The sequence below is a fragment of the Corticium candelabrum genome, chromosome 15 (assembly GCF_963422355.1).
Source record: "Corticium candelabrum chromosome 15, ooCorCand1.1, whole genome shotgun sequence".
Classification (NCBI taxonomy): Eukaryota; Metazoa; Porifera; class Homoscleromorpha; order Homosclerophorida; family Plakinidae; genus Corticium; species Corticium candelabrum.
The window spans coordinates 5,471,412-5,491,458 of NC_085099.1; the positions used below are offsets into that span (position 1 = coordinate 5,471,412).

At 41.1% G+C, this 20,047-nt stretch overlaps 3 protein-coding genes across 14 annotated transcripts; all 3 read left to right on the forward strand.

Moving 5' to 3' along the window:
* Positions 1-30: 30 nt before the first annotated feature.
* Positions 31-3,898, forward strand: LOC134190928 (uncharacterized). 2 transcript variants are annotated; one of them, XM_062659472.1, is made up of 3 exons: positions 31-115; positions 222-617; positions 2,337-3,897. In XM_062659472.1, exons 2-3 carry the CDS (start codon positions 293-295, stop codon positions 3,563-3,565), a joined length of 1,554 nt encoding a protein of 517 aa, XP_062515456.1. In that variant the 5' UTR covers positions 31-115; positions 222-292; the 3' UTR covers positions 3,566-3,897. The 2 variants fall into 2 exon arrangements, with proteins under 2 accessions (XP_062515456.1, XP_062515455.1); XM_062659471.1 differs by having other exon boundaries at positions 31-617; positions 2,337-3,898.
* Positions 3,899-6,244: 2,346 nt separating this feature from the next.
* Positions 6,245-16,902, forward strand: LOC134190854 (uncharacterized). The gene is made up of 6 exons (XM_062659385.1): positions 6,245-6,374; positions 6,458-6,694; positions 13,205-13,647; positions 13,753-13,867; positions 13,939-14,520; positions 15,289-16,902. Exons 2-6 carry the CDS (start codon positions 6,622-6,624, stop codon positions 16,536-16,538), a joined length of 2,463 nt encoding a protein of 820 aa, XP_062515369.1. The 5' UTR covers positions 6,245-6,374; positions 6,458-6,621; the 3' UTR covers positions 16,539-16,902.
* A 54-nt stretch (positions 16,903-16,956) lies between these two features.
* Positions 16,957-19,863, forward strand: LOC134191482 (queuine tRNA-ribosyltransferase accessory subunit 2-like). 11 transcript variants are annotated; one of them, XR_009971804.1, is made up of 4 exons: positions 16,957-17,228; positions 17,301-17,405; positions 18,647-19,552; positions 19,632-19,863. XR_009971804.1 is itself a non-coding variant. In XM_062660102.1 (4 exons), exons 2-4 carry the CDS (start codon positions 17,329-17,331, stop codon positions 18,878-18,880), a joined length of 459 nt encoding a protein of 152 aa, XP_062516086.1. In that variant the 5' UTR covers positions 16,957-17,228; positions 17,301-17,328; the 3' UTR covers positions 18,881-19,863. The 11 variants fall into 11 exon arrangements, 5 of the variants coding, with proteins under 5 accessions (XP_062516086.1, XP_062516089.1, XP_062516088.1 ...); XR_009971805.1 differs by having other exon boundaries at positions 19,682-19,863; XR_009971802.1 differs by having other exon boundaries at positions 18,647-19,402; positions 19,459-19,863.
* Positions 19,864-20,047: the final 184 nt, after the last annotated feature.

Here is a 20,047-nt window from a genome sequence, read left to right on the forward strand (position 1 = left end):
TTGTTTTCAAAACATTGTGACTATAGACAACAGAACTTCAGAAAAGAAATTGAATGTGAATATGAAAACAAAGGCACGACAGAGCAGGACTGTCAGCAGAAATGAGTCAAAGAAGGTTTTCATTGTTCATGATCACACAGATGATATCTCAGTGAACTTTGTTAATGAAAAGATAATCCCAATTCTTGAAACAAATAGGATTACTTCATATGACAAATTAGCTGTTACAGATCATTCTGATGTGAATTTAGATTCTCAGGACCTAATTGATCCAACGTTGGAGTTGGGTAAAATGCTGTCCAATGAATCTGATAGTATTATGGACTCCTGCTGTGGAACTATTGTGGTTGTGCCGTCTCAACCTGGCACTTTACAATCACCACTTGATAAAATACTTTTTCACTCAATTGAGCCAAGATTTGAATCAGGAAATCTTCAAGTCCTATGTGTTCGGCTAACTCAGAATAGCATTGTTCCTGTGCAACTGAGAGGCACAGCTACAGCTGACTACTTCAACTCTGAAGTTAGCAATATGTGGCCGAATCTAGTTGCCCATTTCCACGAGCCTGTTCGAATGTATCATTTGTCGTCGTCATCAGCAATCTTTCCAGAGGCAGGTAAGAATTAGTCTTACTATATTGCTGATATGAGCAGTAACTTACTTACTACTCCTTGTTAGATCATGTACAGCATTTACCTAGACTACATTTCACTTCATGGTGAAATGAAGCGTTCAGTATCGTTTGAACATCATTCTTGGCTCTTTTCAGTTGGCCTAAAACTTGGTCCTTGCATTCTTTTGCTTAAAGGGGAAGTCCAACAAAAATGAACTTAACTTGTATGAGTAGATCTTACGAAGACAAATCGATCGGTATAAGTTACTCCGTTATCTTCGCTTTTGTAAACGAGAACGAGCGATGTTTCTGTGATGTGCAACGCCCACACGCCTGCTCCGCGCTTCCTGGTCGATTAAGCTCCGCCCACTACGAACGAATCAATGCGTTTACGGATGACTGCTACGGATATATCGAGAATGACAAATGTGAATGCGAAGATACTATAAAGATCTGCCTTCTTGCCGTCAGTGGTTCCTCTCTAACATAAAATAGCGTCGGTAGAGCTGTTTCCCCGCCAGACTTTGAAGCAGAATTCTTCAATACCACGGCTTACCTAGAGAACGCGCTTGTGCTTGAGTATTTGTCTATCCTTGTTCTTTTAATATCCGAAGAGAAACGTACAGCGCGCCGTCTGGCGTGAGCTACAGAAGATGATCCTATTTTTACATCCGGGATTGTAACCTTGTACCAATCAGCGGCAAAAGAAAGTGAGCAGACCGGATGTGAAAATAGGAACGTCCTCTGTAGCACACGCCAGACCGCGCGCTGAACGTTTCTCTTTGGATATTAAAAGAACAAGGATAGACAAATATTCAAGCACAAGCGCGTTCTCTAGGTAAGCCGTGGTATTGAGGAATTCTGCTTCAAAGTCTGGCGGGAAAACAGCTCTACCGACACCATTTTACTTTAGAGAGGAACCACTGACGGCAAGAAGGTAGATCTTCATAATATCTTCGCATTCACATTCGTCATTCTCGATATATCCGTAGCAGTCATCCGTAAACGCATTGATTCGTTCGCAGTGGGCGGAGCTTAATCGACCAGGAAGCGCGGGAGCAGGCGCATGGGCGTTGCACAACCATCGCTCGTCTCGTATACAAAAGCGAAGATAATGGAGTAACTTATACCGATCGATTTGTCTTCGTAAGATCTACTCATACAAGTTAAGTTCATTTTTGTTGGACTTCCCCTTTAATGTACTCTATCTTCTCCAGTTGTAATCAGCCAAACTTATTTATTATTGCTGTTGAAATAATGTACAAAGAGTGCCCTTTCTATCGATAAAAGCCAGCGATTTGAGTTATTAATATAGCGTCTGCATTGTAACTAATATCATTGTAACACACTGTCAGAGACACTATACGAAGGCATATGACCTAATTTAGAACAAGTTTTATGCATATTGGCATTGTTGATGTTTTAGTGTTGGCATCATTTATTTTATGGGTACACTCTCTATAATGGAGTACATACTATTAATTTACCAATGCTCATTTTTGAAATAGCATCTCTCATGCAGTGGTGTCATACAATCTATTAGAGGCCTGAGTATTAGTGAGAGGTGGCCCTTTAGACAACTGACATGGTCCTATAAGTCTTATGAACCTAGCGACTGGTCTCCGGCCCAACAATGCCACTGTTCCATGTTTTACTAGTATATAGATATGGTTTATTGTTTATGTTTCAAATTTGTTCACTGCATGTTTCTTTATGTTGTAGATGTTCCCGAGGTTCCTTCTTTACCATTGAATTACAAATTTTATGTCCGGCGCCTATCAGTCCACCGTTTTCTCTGTGGAGCAAATAAATCTATATTTATTGTTCCCATGCTTCTGCTGGCTATCCAGTTTATGGTCACCGTATATAAGACATATCAGGCCGAGGATAAATGGAATATCTCAAACTTTAAGTTTCAAGATTCCCCAAATTTGTTGTGCAGTTCTAGTGCTGTAACAGCTGTCAGTTTCTTCCTTACGGTTGTCCAGATGACTTTAACGACAGGTATTCCTTTGCTCATGATCATCAAAGTCATGGCAATGACCACAGGTATGAACAGCAGTCTTGTTCTTCCTTTTGAACACTGTGACATCAATGCAGTTTGGTCCATACTCAACAAACTATACCAGCCAAGAGAGCTCATTGATGTCAATGCTAATAATACAATTCGCCAGGCTGAAAGAATGATTGACAAAGCTTTGTTCATTACTGTGTGTCAAACAGTCATACACAGTTTTGTTTTGACACTTGTTTTGTGCTTACTGCGCATCCTTTATGATTTAGGCCATGACTCTTCTACTGTGGTTGTAGTTCTAGGCATGGTTATGGACTTTTTGACGGGTTTCATAGGACTCAGTTGTATCGGAATTGGACGAGCACTATTTGCTTGCGAAACAAAACTTTGTATGTACAAGGATATGTGGGCTGACACTCAAGACATACCATCAGGCCCATTCTTGCAACAGTGGAAAATTTACGAGGATACATGGTATAACTGCAAGAAATTGGCCATTGGATTGATCATCATCCTTTTGATGTGTCTGTTTGTATCAAATTTATTGTACTACTTATGTCAAAATACATCAGAAAGGGAGTCCTTTGAGAGTCTTCCTATTATGATCCTTAGAACTTCTGACTTTTTTGCCATCTGTCCTTCAGGATGGTTTCTGGCAAATGTGTCCCTTCCTCTGGATGTGTTACTGTTTGGATTGTTAATTTGGCATATCCAAACACAACCAGAAGATTACAATGTTGCAGGGATCTACAAATATCAGCAGTACCACGTGAACTTGCTGTTGTGGCACCTTGTTTTGCGTGTCTGTTTTCTGGTGATCCTGGATATCGGAGTGTGCTGCTATCGTGGCAAGTGGAAACAATGTCAGTCTTATGTCTCCACAGCCTTCCAGGGCATAAAGATGATAGCTGCAATAGTGTTGTTATGGTATATATAATTTTTACAGAAGAAGAGTTAGCTGAGAAACTAGTTTCTGTACTAATTTAAAGTCTGAATGTGAGCATTTAGTTGCAAACAAACTGTTTAGTATTTGATAATCTATAGACTACTACATAGTTTCTGTACTAATTTAAAGTGAGAATTCTGTTGCAAACAGACTGTTTAGTATTTGATATATACTGTACTATAAAAAAAGTCTATGTCTATGGATTATATTTCTTCTATTGTTTCATGCAGTGACTACATTCAATTTCTACAGTAGCAAAGTTCAACTACAAATTAATTAATTTTAAACAATAACTTTCTATCACCTCTTTTCTCTCATCTCCTCTAGTCATCGATCCTGCATGCTTCGTAATGTGTAAAAGACATAAAAATCTTGCTATGATAGCGCGAGTGGACGAGCTACCCCGGATATATACAAATTAATATGTGCCATTTCGAGTCATGAATCAAGTACACCAATATTGTCGTCGAGACGCCTGGCTGCAATTATTGTTGTGGTATGAGGTGCTGCGTAGTGCCCCATTTGCTTTCCGACGCGCTGTCGGAGATCAAACCAAAGCTGGCAAAAATCGATCTCTCATTTCAACGAGGTCTAGAAGTACGCCGCATGGGCGCTGCGACTCGCCGTTTTGCATTGGAGATACTCTCGTAACTGCACACACACACACACACACACACACACACACACACACACCAGCTGTCTACAACTAGAGATCTAGGTGTTAGTGACAATTATCCGGGAACTTTTCCCTTCGTTTGTTTATTTACGTTAGTTGGAGCCCAGAGCCATTCTGATTCAAACAATTGTTGCTTGCTCTAGCTTTCATCAAATGAGCCAACTTGTATACATGTTTCAGAGGAGAAGACTGTCTCCATGCTCAGCTGTTCGAACTGCACAGCAGTGGAAAATTTCAAACGGTGCGCAATTACTAGATGCTCATTCAACAGACATTGACAACAATCACTTACTTGCGAACAGATGCGAACAAGAACGGTAGGTATGACGCTTTCGTTGCGTTTTTAGATTTGTCCAGCTCAGCCAGGCAACTCTTTCTGTCAGTTGGCATTGCTAGAACCAAACCAGAATTGTTTGTTTGAATTCTTGTCTATTCTGCTCTGCTGATAGTTATGTGGTTCATGTATAGTAAGGTCTGTCACTCTCACAAGACTTATATACTGGAGCACTGACCAACTCAACTATGCATGATCGAGCAACATCATATTCACAATGTTGTAGTCGACTTGGATGAAGATGTTTATCTTCTCGATAAAATGTCTGTCTGTCAACTGTGGGTAGCTCAATCACTGTCTCTGCGCAATATACTTTTTGATGTGTATCGTAAGATGGATGAAGTCGGTGTCTTGAAGGTTAGTAATTCACCAGGAAATGTTTGTTGGTTGTTAGAGTGGCTCTTGTCTATTTCCTGGGGCAGCTACTTCTTCATTTGCTGCATATGGAAGCTACATATACTACCAAAAATTTCTGGTCAATGTTTTGGCATAGGAGGTGGACTAGTTTGGGAATATCAATGACTTTTGTGCTTTGTGTGTTGCTGATAGGCAACATTCTAAGGTTATTTGCATCATTCCATTTGGTGGTGGAGTCATGGTGGACACCAAACAGTGAGGTTGTCGTGGATCACTCCTAAACTTGGCTTTATGCACTTATGACATTTCTGGCCATGCACATACACTGCTAACAGGTTCCTCATTCTGGGACAATTAAGTTCTGCTGCTTTGTGCAATATGGGCCATTATGACGATGAGATGGGTTGGATATCTGAAACCCGCTTCTGACTTGGCAGTCACTACATGGTGTGTGCTTGCATCTTGCTACAATATGAATTCTAAGATTAAAGTTGTCAACAACATCTGCATCATCCCTTGTCTACTTCAGGTCACAATTGGAATTCATTTGATTGCTGAACTTATGTTGCAGTATCCGCTGGAAGCAGCAAGACATGAATGACAAGCCTTTTCTCTAGCAAGAGACTATACTAGTAGACAAAACATTGACACACTTAGAGAAATTGTGGTGATCATAACATAGGATAGAAATATGGTAGATTTATACATTTGTAGTTACCTTGCTTTTGACATACAAAAGTTTTCTTCATTTTTAGAGTTTGGATGTGTGCATGCATAGCATTTCTGGAAATTCTTGATATCTCGGTTGAAATTGGCGGTATGTGCTTACTGTACCACTACAGCTTAATTAATTAATTGCCTGCTGAATGCAAATGGTCTAGCTAATATTAATGCAGAGATCTCATCTTGCTTCTACCTTGCCTCTACGTTATTAGTACATGCTAGTAACAAGAAGCGGATATTACAAGCTGCATGTATCTGGACCACTTGAGCGAATTTTGTAGACTGATTTTATTAATTAATTAGTTCTAGATCTGGAGACGTAAGACACAAAAGTAAAATTGTCCAATGCAGCTGCAGCTCATGATCATTGACGTACATATTTAGAGGGTGTCGCCCGACTGCGACGGACAGTTGGACGTCAAATCGTCCATATTCGACGACATTCGCTGTTGAGTGCAGCAAACCGATGAGATGCTCGCGGAATGCACGTCTTCTCATCATTTCTACCTCACAGTGTACCCCTCCATTATTCACGTGAGCGTTCTCAGCTCCTATTTCCACGGGAATCCCGTACGTTCTTGTACAGGCAGCGGCGATCTGCCCAAACGTTGACTTTTTCATCTCTACGCGCGCAACAAGGGGTGGACTGTATCGCACAGAGTCAACTGCGCGTATACGAGCATCATGCATTTCTATTCGTTGTCTAATTGGTAGGATTTCTTGACTTTTTCAGTGCGTTGGCTCACCAAGCTGAAGAACTAAGAAATACGTATATACTATTTTGTTGTACTAGCGTATAGAAATTCAACGTCAAGAAGAGAAGCGAAGTCCATTAGTTAAGGGGACGTTCTGTCAGCTTGAGTCTGAGAGCAACGGTCGAGTGGGAGAGCAACTTGGAGTCTAGCGAGGTGTCGTCCCAAACGTTTGCTTATTTCGAAGGTTGCTTCACGTTCTCAGATGTCGCGAACGATGACTTGTACTCCGGAGGATCAGACTCTTCGAGTTGACAATCGTTTTGAAATTTTGCAAGGTGAGGTGAATGCTTCTAGACTTCAACTTATACAAATTACATTCATTTTAGTTTTCTGGCCGATGCAGTCCGGCTGTACAGTAGATTTGTTAGCTAATGCGCGCTAAAAACCCTTCATACGAGCACCTGTAACCCGGTGTCACGTGCCTAAATCTGGCAGGGTTCTGCAATGAGTGTGTTTCCAAAGGGGTGTGTTTTCCAAAGGGGTGTATTTTCCAAAGGGGTGTGTGTCCGATGACGTTTTTCAAAGGGAATTGTGTATGATGATGTTTTCCAAAGGCGTGTGCTTGATGATGTTATCCAAGGGGGTGTTATGGTGTTTTCCAAAGGGGTTGTATGATCACGTTTTCCAAAGGGGTGTAACAGTGACGACGTTTTCCAAAGGGGTGTAATGGTGACGACGTTTTCCAAAGGGGTGTTTGACGTTTGCCAAAAGGGTTGATTGTAACAACATCTGGATTGTACTGAAGACGTGTTAATTACGTTGGAGTAGTCTACATGCACTTGTGTGCGAGTCTGCCAGTGTGTGTATAGTGGTTGTGTTGTGTTTGAGACCATAGTGTGTCGTCTATTTGCCTGTAGTGAGCTGTTGAGTGAGTAATAAAGATAGAGAACCTTATATGATAACTTTTCCAAAAGGGCGTAATGACGTTTTCTAAAAGGGTGTTATGATGTATTCCCAAAGGGTGTGCTGATGTTAATTTTCAAAGGGGTGTTATGACGTTTTCCAAAAGGGTGTGATGATGTTTTCCAAAAGGGTGTGATGACATTTTCCTAAAGGGTGTATGACATTTTCCAAGGGGAAGAAGAGGGAGGTATGGATTTAGTTTAATAAGATCTGTAGTCATATACGGGATTGCAAGCACACATGCTTTTCTTTCTGTCTGAGGGGCACATGAGGTAGACATTATTTCCAAGGGGAGAGACATGTGACTAAGTCGTGATTTCTGAGGGGAAGAGGTTTAAAAAGTGAGGTCATCCATACCCATTGCTTGGAGTCTGCTTGGAATAGCCCATTGTAACTGTGGGGAGATTGTTTGTGCATGCACAAGTTAGACCTTGCATTCTCAGTATGCCATGCAAGCGGCTGATATTGCTCTGAATTATGCACAAGCCGCAATTCTAGGGCTTAATTTGCTTGAAATCATCCATCAGCTTCACAAGCTAAGAAATTTTGAGTGTATGTACACACCTATGACGTATACGGTCATGTAATGATACGTGAAAGAGTGAACAATCTCAGCACACTGAACGTTGACTTACGAATAGTCGCTGAGCATGCGCAAACTGTAAAATACAATCTCAGCACGCTACACAGAGCCAACACTTAAGTCAGTACGGGTTGGCTCACTTTTGAAACGCTGTGTGAAGGTGGACCAAGCCGAGCCATGCTGAGCCGAGCCGTGCTGGAATGGTCCACCTCAAACTGCCATGCCAGCTCGGTTTGGCTTGACTCGGCTCGTATTCACAGTGTGAACGGCAACCAACTGCCGAACTGTAGTCTCACATAGCCAGACCCTCACTCTTGCATCATTCTCACGTAGCCAAACTTTCTTGCACCGTGTAACGCGAGCGTTTCTGGTGTACACGTGACCGTACGTTGCTAGCGTACGTAGCATGAGACACACCTGCTAAGTGAGCTGGCTCGCTTTTTCTGAGCGCTGCATGAACGGCGGATGGCTCGACTCTCTGGCACGGGTTGGCTTGGCTCGGCTCGGCTCGGCTTGGAAAAGAGCTTGTGTGAAAGGGCTACAAGTATGCAGGCATGGTTATACTTTTATTTTGGTAACAAGGGTGTGCTAGCTAACAATAGTTGCAAGAATTTTATGTTGCAAATGTCACCTGTCGTATATCTGAGATATCCCTCATTACCAGATATGAAACCGTTGGCGATATCTTACTAGTAGACCAGAGAGTGAGTGCTAAATGTATGTATTGCAGGGTACAGGGCCCCCCAAGTGGAGTGGAGCAGCCTAACTCATGTTAAAGGGGCTTAATTTAGTGCATGCTACAAGCAGCAATTAGCAGGAGGACTTACAACTTTACGTAACTCATCAAAATGTACTTTATAATTAACTCTAAGAACAAGAACGCACACATGTGTAGTGTGAGTAATTTAGATGTGTGTTTATGTGCTGGAGGCAGTAGAATAGTGTCTCTTCCTAATTGGTTCAGTGTTGGCGACGTAGAGCAATGGCTCAAGAAGTTTACCCAGCGCCCACACGGTCTAAAGAAAAATACCCAGTTGACCCTTGTTGTCTTGTCCACAACAGATTGGGTTTTGCTATCTTTGTGACCAGATGGGTCACCACCAACGTCATTGTGGTCAAGGGCCCACTCAACCCCAGGGTTCTCAAGGAAACAATCAGCCATTGCACAGTCCAATCAATGGTCGTGTTTATGCAAGACAAGAACTTCCTAGTAATAGTAATAGAACGTCCAAGCAGTCAAGCAACTGAGCACTTCTCTCAAATCAACGAGTTGATGCACTTTCTAACACACATATTAGAGGGGAGTGTCGATGGAGTTCCATCCAAGTGTCTTATTCCTTAGTCCCGCCCTTGTTTGGGAAAGGCTAGACAATACATACGTGTTCTGAAAGTATTATGTTATGTGCTGTCAACGGCAACCCATTGATAGCACTGGGCAAGGTTGACCTAATTGTGGTTTAGGTTCTTTAGGTCCCGCATGGCTTCCTGGTTGTGGAAATCCAGACAGGCCTATCTTGGGGTCAGGCTTCTTGGCTAATCATGGAATGATTGTGAATTTGAAAGACAGTAGGATGAACTAGCTAGATTGAGGGATTGGTGAAATGAGTTAAGTCTGTACGTAGTAGGTGATCAATCTTGCAGCCTTGTCTTAGAGGAACATGTTTTAACAACAGGAATGGAGTGTGTGGTTGTCATGGTCAAAGTGGTTAATTAATAACAATGGAACTCACCTCACAGGAGCTGCCATGCTAGAACCTGATAAGGAACTGGTGACTATAAAACAGAAACACATGCAGGCAGAGTGGTAGTCACATATATATGCCTAAAAATAGGGTGTACCGGTACAGTTGATGTTCCTCCAAGGCCCCAAGCGTATCGAGAAGGGAACAGTGATAGGAGAATTGGAATGCATAGAACAGTCTAAGACACCATTAGCAGTTAGTAAATGGCCAGTGTATCTGTAAGTTGTGAGCAACGACATGTAGCCTTTCTCAGCCAGAAACTGCGCAGAAACAAGACCTAGTCCAGAAGAGAAAGGAGTACTGGAGCAGGCGCTATTGCAAAACAGGCAGTTGTTCTCGGAAGGCATCAATATTGTGAAACATCACATGCCTACACCGGGAGGACGTCCCTCCAAGTATCAGCCACATCGGATGCCGTACCACCTGAAATCTGTGATGGAGAGTGTGATGGAGAACCAGATAGATGAAATGTTGCAAAACAAGATAATCAGCGAAGCAGCTAGTGTAGTCCTTGGTCATCACGGGTAGTCCTAGTCAAGTAGAAAGCTGGAAGTCATCGCTTTGTGTGTGTTGACTACAGAGGGCTGAATGCAATAACTACAAAGGATGCAATTACCCGCTTCCAACGAGTGGATGAGACCTTCAATTCCTTAGGCAGAGCAGCATACTTCTCAACATTGGATTTGGCAAGTGGCTATTGGCAGGTGGACGTCCGTGAAGAGGACAAGGAGAAGACTGCCTTCACAACACCACAGAGTCATTTTGAATTTCAAGCCATTTCTTTCAGACTTTGTAATGCACCGTCCACTTTTCAAGGATTAATGGAATATGTTCTTGCCGGCTTACAGTGGGACCACTGCTGTATTTATCTTGATGATATCATTGTGTTTTCCTCTACATTTTGAGACAAGAATACTCTATAATAGTCTTCCAAAGACAGAGAGAGGGAACGAGGGCTAAAGCTGAAACCAAAGAAATGCTTATTTGCTAAACCCTCAGTGAAGTACTTGGTATATATCGTTTCTCAAAGAGGATTAGAACCTGACCCTGAAAAGATAAAGGCAGTAAGAGTACCCAAGACCGTAGTCAGCATCTGCATTACACATGTTCCTGGGATTAGCTTGCTATGACTGCCAATTATATCAGGACTTCCATTCATAGCAGCCCCATTATTTCAGCTGCAGTAATAAAGCCAAATATCCCTCGCTTGGACTGAGGACAGTCACCATTCATTCTGCACACTTCAGCAGAAGTTGGTATCACCTCCTATTTTGGCATTTTCTTGGTTTGAGGTTGAATTCCTTCTGGCAACAGACACGAGTGATACAGGGCAGAGAGCACCTCTCTCCCAAATTCAATACCACAAAGAGAGAGTGGTTGCCTATGCTAGTCGAGCCCTACACAAGAGTGAGAAAAATTATTCTACCATCGAAAATGAGGCACTGGCCTTAGTTTGGGCAGTCAATAATTTCAGGCCTTATCTGTATGGATGGCACTTGTCACTGAACATTGTCCACTGACATGGCTGAAGTCCATTTGAGATTTGAGAAAGCCTACGGGGTCGCTTGGCTCGTTGGATACTTCTCCTAAGCGAGTATGAGTGGTCTATTCGCCACCAACCTGGCAAACAACACACCAATGCTGATGCATTGTCCAGACATCAACCACCTTCTGTAAATACGTCCAGTCATCATGCGACACTTGATGAGTCTTAATTTTGAAGAGATCATGGCTCCTGTTGGAGCTGTTCAAGAAGTCTTTAGGTGCAGTGGGCATGACACCTAGTTGGCCTTATCATGAACTATTTGACATGCAAGCGATGGATCCAGTAATTTCAAAAGTCTTGGCTCAATTCCCAGAACGTCCCTTGGCTTACAAGGTGATGGAGATCTCATCCTAAGTTGATTGATTATCGCAAGATGTGGAACCAGCTGGCCCTCAATAAAGGCATTCTGTATCAATTTTGCTCTGCCACTTCTGCTAACAGGGAAAGGATAACCAGGTGCTTGTACCAGCTTGTCTAATTCCTACAGTCTTAGATCAGCTCCATGACAATGCAGGTCATTCATACTAGAGAGGGAGGAATGTAGCGCGAGTAATTTAAGGTGTACGTTTACGTTAGCATTGTGCTAAAGCACGTTAGTATGACATCATGACGGCTGTCAATAATCCCATTACTTGTTAGATTATTTAGTCTACGTTGAGTAAAGCTGTGAGTTATAGCAATACTGTAGAGTTGTTAATTCTACTGCTGTGTCTCAGCGTTGCATCTGCTGCAAGTACTAACAGTGACTAGTGCTTGCTGCACATGTACTAAGAATTTACTTTAGTAAGCTGTTTTCGTAAGCTTGACTTCTTGCCGAACAGGTACGTGTTTAGGAAATTTAGAGTTTAAGGGTTGGTGGAGTACTTTTCCAATATAAGAAGAAGCTCAATCCTCAACACCCGATCGCAAGATGGGCAATGCCATGACACTTCCATTAATATTGAGCATGTACAAAGTTGCTGCATCAGACAAGGTTGTATGATGTGAGAGTAATCGTCCAATGCTACAAAGTAGCGATCTTTCAGGTAAATGCAGAGAAGTCCTTCATAATTTCAAACTGAACACAATGAAACACTTAGGTAAATCTCTAAATATATTATTCTATGTAATAATCTATGTGCATGACCGGAAGTATGCAGGAATAGATAATAGCTAAGCCGGAGTTTTGGAAAATGGGGCAGCCATGGCCGCTGCTACAGCCGCTGTGGCTCTGTCAGGCCTGGGGTACCCTGTATGTAGGTCCTCTAACCTAACCCTTCCCTTCAACCGGAAATAGCAGAAAAAGGAGAGGAGGGAAATGGTCTGACTACATGAGACTACACTGTGTGGGGGGTTGCCCATGCAGGTTTGGGACATGACCAAATTTCCACATCTGTAGGAAAACCTAAAACGGTGTAACGAGAATTGTAAGACTTGGTCTATGTTGGAGTACTTCTAATTTTTACAAAGCCAATCTACAAAATGATTGTTAAGTATAGGGGCATGGCTAAATGTTATTTTTCTTCCTTCGTTTCAGTAAAGATAATACCAAATGTACAGGACATCCCTCCTTGAAACTTAGAGATAATGGGTAAAATCATCTGAATTAGTTTTCTTTAACAAAAGGAAAGAGAAATATCCAAGAAAAATGTAGCTCTGCCGTCGCACTTGATATATGAACCACAGACTTTGTGATCAAATTCATTCAGTGCTTTTGCTGTGTCAATTAACACAGCAATGGTTGAAAGGCACTGGCAAGCATACTGAATGCTGATTGGCCGCTGCTATACAATAGAGAGCAGACCATATTGTTGCTAAGAAGCACATTTTGATTGGTCTGTGCTTTAATTAAATTAGAGTTATTAAGACTTTCAGTATACAGGTGCAAGCTTAAACAGGTGTAAGTCTTGTCACTTTAAAGCCGAGATCTTCTATCAGTATTTTGTGTGTGTTTAATAATAAAAAATGGATAGGCAATAAAACTGCACTTTGAATACAGTTTGCACCACATGTATTGTGTTGTTTTTATTAGAACGAAACCATCGGGTATTTATCATTGCCCGTGCTGACGAATGCAAGGCGAAATGGGCCTGTCAATTTTTAGAGGAGGAAATTGAGAAAAGGAAAATTTTGTGCTCGACGTCGGATAAGCTCAAACCTGGTTCATGTTGGATAGAGAGTGCAACAGATGTCATCTATAAAAGCACTATCATTCTAGTGATCATTTCACACAAATTTAAAGACTGTTCACAAGCATCGAGACTACTATCAGTTGCTTTCAGCAGGTCAATAAATTGTCCTGAATTTTGTTGTTTAGTTCCTGTCATCATTACAAAAGATGCAGCTGCAATTCCTCAAGAATTAGAGCATCTTACATCTATCACATGCATTAAGAAGGATCCACAAGCTATCATCACTCGTCTTGATGCTTTACTTGCAGACCCACCACGTCCACGACCTTCCAGGAGAAGCAAAGTACTAATATGTTTATATAGAAGTAGCCAGTATCTAATGAAGTACTCAATAGTTGCAGTTGAAGGAAAGTTATATATTCAATATGGAAATCTGTTGTTTGTATAGGTGACATCAAAATTGCAAAACCGTGTTCGAAGATTTTCTTCCATGAGGTCTTCCTCTTGCAGTAGGAGAAACCCCAGTAGAGAATGTCACCGCTTTTTCAAGAAAAGGCATCTAGGTTAATAACTAATCCTAAAATATGACATTATTGTTATTTCATCTATTGTTGTTAAAACATTGTGACTATAGACAGCAGAACTTCAAAAAAGAGATTGATTGCGAATGTGAAAACAAAGTCAGGACAGATCAGCACTGTCAGCAGAAATGAATCGACAAGAAAGGTTTTCATTTTTCACAATCACACAGATGATATGTCTGTGAACTTCGTCAATGACAAGATAATCCCAATTCTTACAAATGGGATTACTTCATGTGACAAAATGACTCTTACAAATGGGAATGTAGATTCTCAGGACTTAATTGATCCAACGTTAGAGTTGGGTAAAATGCTGTCCAAGGCATCTGATAGTATTATGAAGTCCTGCTTTGCAACTATTGTGGTTGTGCCATCTCAACCTGGCACTTTACGATCACCACTTGATAAAATACTTTTTCACTCAATCGAGCCAAGATTTGAATCAGGAAAACTTCAAGTCCTATGTGTTCGGCTAACTCAGAATGGCATTGTTCCTGTACAACTGAGAGGTACAGCTACAGCTGATTACTTCAACGCTGAAGTTAGCAGTAAGTGGCCAGATCTAATTACCCATTTCCTTGAACCTGTTCAAATGTACAAGTTTTCGTCACCATCAGCTGTCTTTCCAGAGGCAGGTAAGCTTTAGTCTTACTACTGTACTGTACAATATTGCTGTGAGCAGTAACTTACTACTCCTTGTTAAACCACATTTTGGTCACTACCTTATGATAACAGTTTACTACATGTTGAAGTTAAGCATTTCAGTATTGTTTGGATATTATTCTTGATTCTTTTTATTTGGCCTAAAAACTTGGCCCTTGTGCATCCCCTCACTGCATGTACCTTCTCCAGTTGTAATCAGACAGACTTATTTATTAATTATTGCTAGTGATATAACAAGAAGTGTACTTGCTATCGTTGAAGAATGCCAGTGATTTGAGTTATCAATTTAGTGTCTGCATTGTAACTACTATCATTGTAACATATACATTTAGATTTATAGCAACCATATTGGCATTGGTGATGTTATTGTAGTTTTTGGGACTATTCATTTCGTTTACTTACACTTTCTTAAATTCCAGAAAAATAGAATACACAATATCAATTTTGCTATAGTACTGCTCATTGCGATCGAATGGCAACATTCATGCAGTGTAGTGTCACACAATAAGGGCCGAGTGGACCATGACCTATTTTAGACAATTGACATGGACGTATAAGTCTTATACATGTATTGAAGGCCCAACAATGCCACTGTTTCATATGTTACTAGTATGCAGATTGGTTCATAGTTTATATTTGTTGAAGCAGATTAGTTTGTGACTATGTACTTCATAGATTATTTATGGATAATATCTAGATATCATGTGCAAATACATATGCTCATTGTTTCTTTGTTGTAGATGCTCCTAAGGTACCTTCTTTACCGTTGTATTACGAATTTGATGTCCGGCGCCTATCAGTTCATCGTTTTCTCTGTAGGGCAAATAAATTCAAATTTACTGTTCCCATTCTTCTGCTGACTTTCCAGTTCATTGTCACCATATTCATCAAGACATATGAGACTGAGGACAAACGGAATTCCTCAAACTCCAAGTTGCAAGATTCTCCAATTTTCTTGTACAGCCCTAGTTCTGTCACGGCTGTCAGTTTCTTCCTTACTTTTGTCGAGATGACTTTAAAGACAGGTATTCCTTTGCTCATGATCATCAAAGTCAAAGCAATGACGACAGCTATGAACAGCAGCCTTGTTCTTCCTTTTCGATACTGTGATATCAACACAGTTTGGTCTGTGCTCAACAAACTTTACCAGCCAAGAGAGCTCATCGCCGTCAATGCCAATAATACAATTCGGGTGGCTGAAAGAATGATTGAAAAAGCTTTATTCATTGCTGTGTGTCAAACTGTCGTACACAGTTTCATTTTGGCACTTGCTTTGTGCTTACTGGGAGCCTTTTACGATCCAGTCTATGACAGCTGCAGTTTCCTGGATCGACATGACTCTTCTACTGTGGTTACTGTTATGGTTATGGACTTTTTGACGGTTTTCGTAGGACTCAGTTGTATTGGAATTGGACAGGCACTATTTGCTTGCGAAACAAAACTTTGTATGTACAAGGATATGTGGGCTGACAGTCTAGGCATGTCATCGAGCCCATTCCTGCAGCAGTGGGAAGTTTACAAAGATACATGGTACAACTGCAGGAAATGGGCCATTGGATTGATCATCATCCTTTTGATGTATCCGTTTGGATCATATTTATTGTATTTATGTCAAAGCGTATCAGAAAGGGAGTCATTTGAGAGTTTTCCTATTAGGATCCTTAGAGCTTGCGACTTTTTTGCCATCTGTCCTTCGGCATGGTTTCTGGTAAATTTGTCTCTTCCTCTGGATGTTTTATTATTTGGGCTGTTGATCTGGTATATCCAAACACAACCAGGAGATTACAATGTCGCAGGGATCCACAAATATCGGGGGTACCATGTGAACTTGCTTTTGTGGCACCTTGTTTTGCGCGTCTGTTTTCTGGTGATGCTGGATATCGGAGTGTGCTGCTATCGTGGCAAATGGAAACGATGTCAGTCTGATGTCTCTACAGCCTTCCAGTGTATAACAACGATAGCTGCAGTACTGTTATTAGGTTGTCTATAATTTTTATATTACCATTTGAAGAAGAGGCAGCTGAGTTATAGTTTCTGTAGATGTACTGAAATATATTCAGTTGCAAACAAATTAAATTGTTTAGTATTTGTGTCATATGCTCTGTTATAAAAGAAAAGTCTAGTCTATGTCTATGGATTGTATTTCTTCTATTCATTGTTTCATGCAGTGACTACTACATATCAGTGTAAGCTTTGCTAATTATATTACTGTACTGCAACAAAAATTGTCAGATTCAACTTCTAGGAAGTCCAACTACAAATTACGTAATTTTAAATAATCTACGACATTCGATCACCTCCTTCCTCTCGTCTTCTCTAGTCTTCCTGCTTCTTTTGTACTGTAAAGACAAAAATCTTGAAATGATAGCGCGAGTACACTGTAGCTACATATGCATGTACCCCGGATATATCCAATGAATGTGTCCATCTCTAGTCTGCCCTATTTGAAGCTACGATGTGGTACTATCCAGTACAACAATGTTGTCGTCGAGACGCCTGGCTACATTTTGTATACGAGGTGCTGCGCCGTTTTACATTTGCTTCCCGACGTGCTGTCGGAGATAGACGAATCTCTGATACCAAAGCTGGAAAAATCGATGTCTCAACATGCTGTGAGAAGCCTGGTGTACAATGTCTAAATTCGTTTCAACGAGGAATTAGGGCACTGGCTGGTTTAGAAGTACGCATGCGTATTCCATACCTGATATATACAAATTTTTGAAATTTATTACGCATATTGTTGTATCTTGAGGGTTATCTTGTCTTCTGTGCTGTCCAAGATGTTGTCGATGTTGCTCGTTTTACTTACAATGAAGAGAAAACCGTGTCCATGTGGACAGTCAGTGGACGACACAAAGTAGGTTTCATGCAGAAATGATACCTGTACTACAATAGAAGTTGCGTGTTGATGTATATAAGAATGCTAATATGGGTAAATGGTGGTGATAAAGGCAAGTCTTTTAACCCAAGGTGCGCATGCGCTAGGGTTATAGTACTGCAATACTGCTGTAACCAACGACCAATCGTACGACCAACGTCCGGTAGTCGCGCATGCGCCCATTGTTATTGTTGGTGTTAATTATATTATTTTATTTAATCCGTTGCACCATTTGAACAACTAAGTAACCAGACTGGCACCTGGGACTATCGACACCCCATAACTTTTCGATACATAAAGCATATGAAGACATCTAATCATGACATTGACTGGCACGCTAATTAGCACCAGTGATAACAATGAGTGCATGCATTGCATTCCAATTGTTCGCCAGTTGGTCACTTGGGTCGTCCATCCAGAGAGATTACTGTAACCCTAGCGCATGCGTGCCTTGGGTTAATGACCTTACACACAATATTCATATTCGGACATGCCCTCAAATATTGGGCACTCAACCCCACTGACTTCCCTAGTATGATGACATTGTATCTACACGTGCACACACACGCACACACACACACACACACACACACACACACACACACACACACACACACACACACACACACCTCGTAGCGTATACAAATACAAAATTCAATTTTCAATTTTTAATTTAAATTGAAAATTGGATGGAAGTTTAATACACGGATAGACAACATTGCTATAGACATAATACTGCAAAACAAGTGATATGTAAGAAAAAAGCCTTCAGAGAGTGGATTCCGACTGGAGCACTATAGCTCTATTCGTGGCTTCTCCACACAGCAATCCGGGAACTTTGACGTTGTTATCCTAGAGGTGAAGAGCTAAATTAGATCTTGTTTCTGATTCTGTACTGGGAGTTGTAGGTTGCTAATCAAATAAGCCATCTTGGGTACATAGTTCAGAGGAGAAAACTATGAAGTGGCTACAAGACTGTCTTCTGTTCGAACTGCACAGCTGCAGCAGTGGAAAATCTGAAACAGTGCACAAACTAGACACTTATTCAACAAACACTGACAACAATCACTTACTTGTGCAAACGAGAACGGTACGTATGACGTTTTTGTTACGTTTTTGCCTAGGCGTGTTCCACCTACTTACACAACATGCCTGCAGGATTTATGCCTAATTAATTAGCTTGAACTTTACGTTAATTTGTATCATGCGTGTTTGTGCAGGTCGGGTCAAAGAGCAAAATCAATAAGAAAACTGCACAACAAGATCTGCACAGTCTTCTCATTTATAGATTGCTACTGGCACTTCACAAACACCAAGCCGTTCGGCTTTCCGTATACGGTTTCATTTTTGTTGTATGTACGTGGCAACTCTTTCTGTCTGTTGCGATTGCTAAAACCAAACCAGAATTGTTTGTACGAATTCTTGTCTATTCTGCTCTGCCCATAGCTATGTAGTTCATAATCAGGTCTGTCACTCTCACAAGACTGTGCACTGACAAACTCAACTGTGAGCAACATCATATTCACAGTGTTGTAGTCGACTTGGATGAAGATGTTTATCTCCTCGATAAAATTTCTGTCTGTCAACTGTGGGTTATGGCTCTTACGTCAATCACTGTCTTTGCTCACTACTTTTTGATGAATCTTAAGATGGTGAAGCCGGTGTCTTGAAGGTTATTAATTTGCCGGGAAATGTTTATTGGTTGCTAGAGTGGCTCTCATTGTCTATTCTCTTGGGAGAAAGTCAGCTGCTTCTTCATTTGCTGCATATGGAAGCTACATATACTACCAAAAATTTCTGCTCGACGTTTTGGCGTAGGAGGTGGGGTAGTCTGGGAATATCAGTGACTGTTGTGCTTTGTGTGTTACTGCTATAATCAACATTCTAAGGTTATTTGCAACACTTCGTTTGGTGGTGGAGTCATCATGTTGGACACCAAACAGTGAGGTCGTTGTGGATTACTCTTACACTTGACTGTATGCACTTGTGGCATTTCTGGCCACTTACACTGCTAACAGGTTCCTTATTCCAGGACAAGTTCTGCTGCTTTGTGCAATATGGGCCATTATGGCGATGGGATGGGTTGGATATCTGAAACCTGCTTCTGACTTGGCAGTCACTGCATGGTGTGTGCTTGCATCTTGCTACAGTACGAATTCTAAGATTAAAGTTGTCGACAATGTCTGCATCCCTTGTTTACTTCAGGTCACAATTGGAATTCATTTGATTTATTGAACTTATAAATTACGTTGCAGTATCCGCTGGAAGCAGCAAGACATGAATGACAAGCCTTTCTTTAACAAGAGACTACTAGACAAACATTGCCACACTTATCCTAGCATAGGATAGATTTGTATTTGTAGTTACGTTGCTTTTGATGTACAAAAGTTTTCAGAGTTTGGATGTGTGCATAGCATTTCTTGATAGAATAAAATAGTCCGGTTGAAATTGGCGATATGCTTACCTCTGCAGCTTTGCCTGCTGAATGCATACGTGGTGTATGTAATGTAGAGATCTCATCTTGCTTCTAGCTGTCTTGCTCTACGTGCATGACGTCTATCTACTATAGCAAGAGGCTACTATTAAAAGCTGCAGTATTATTGATATCTGGACTACTTTAG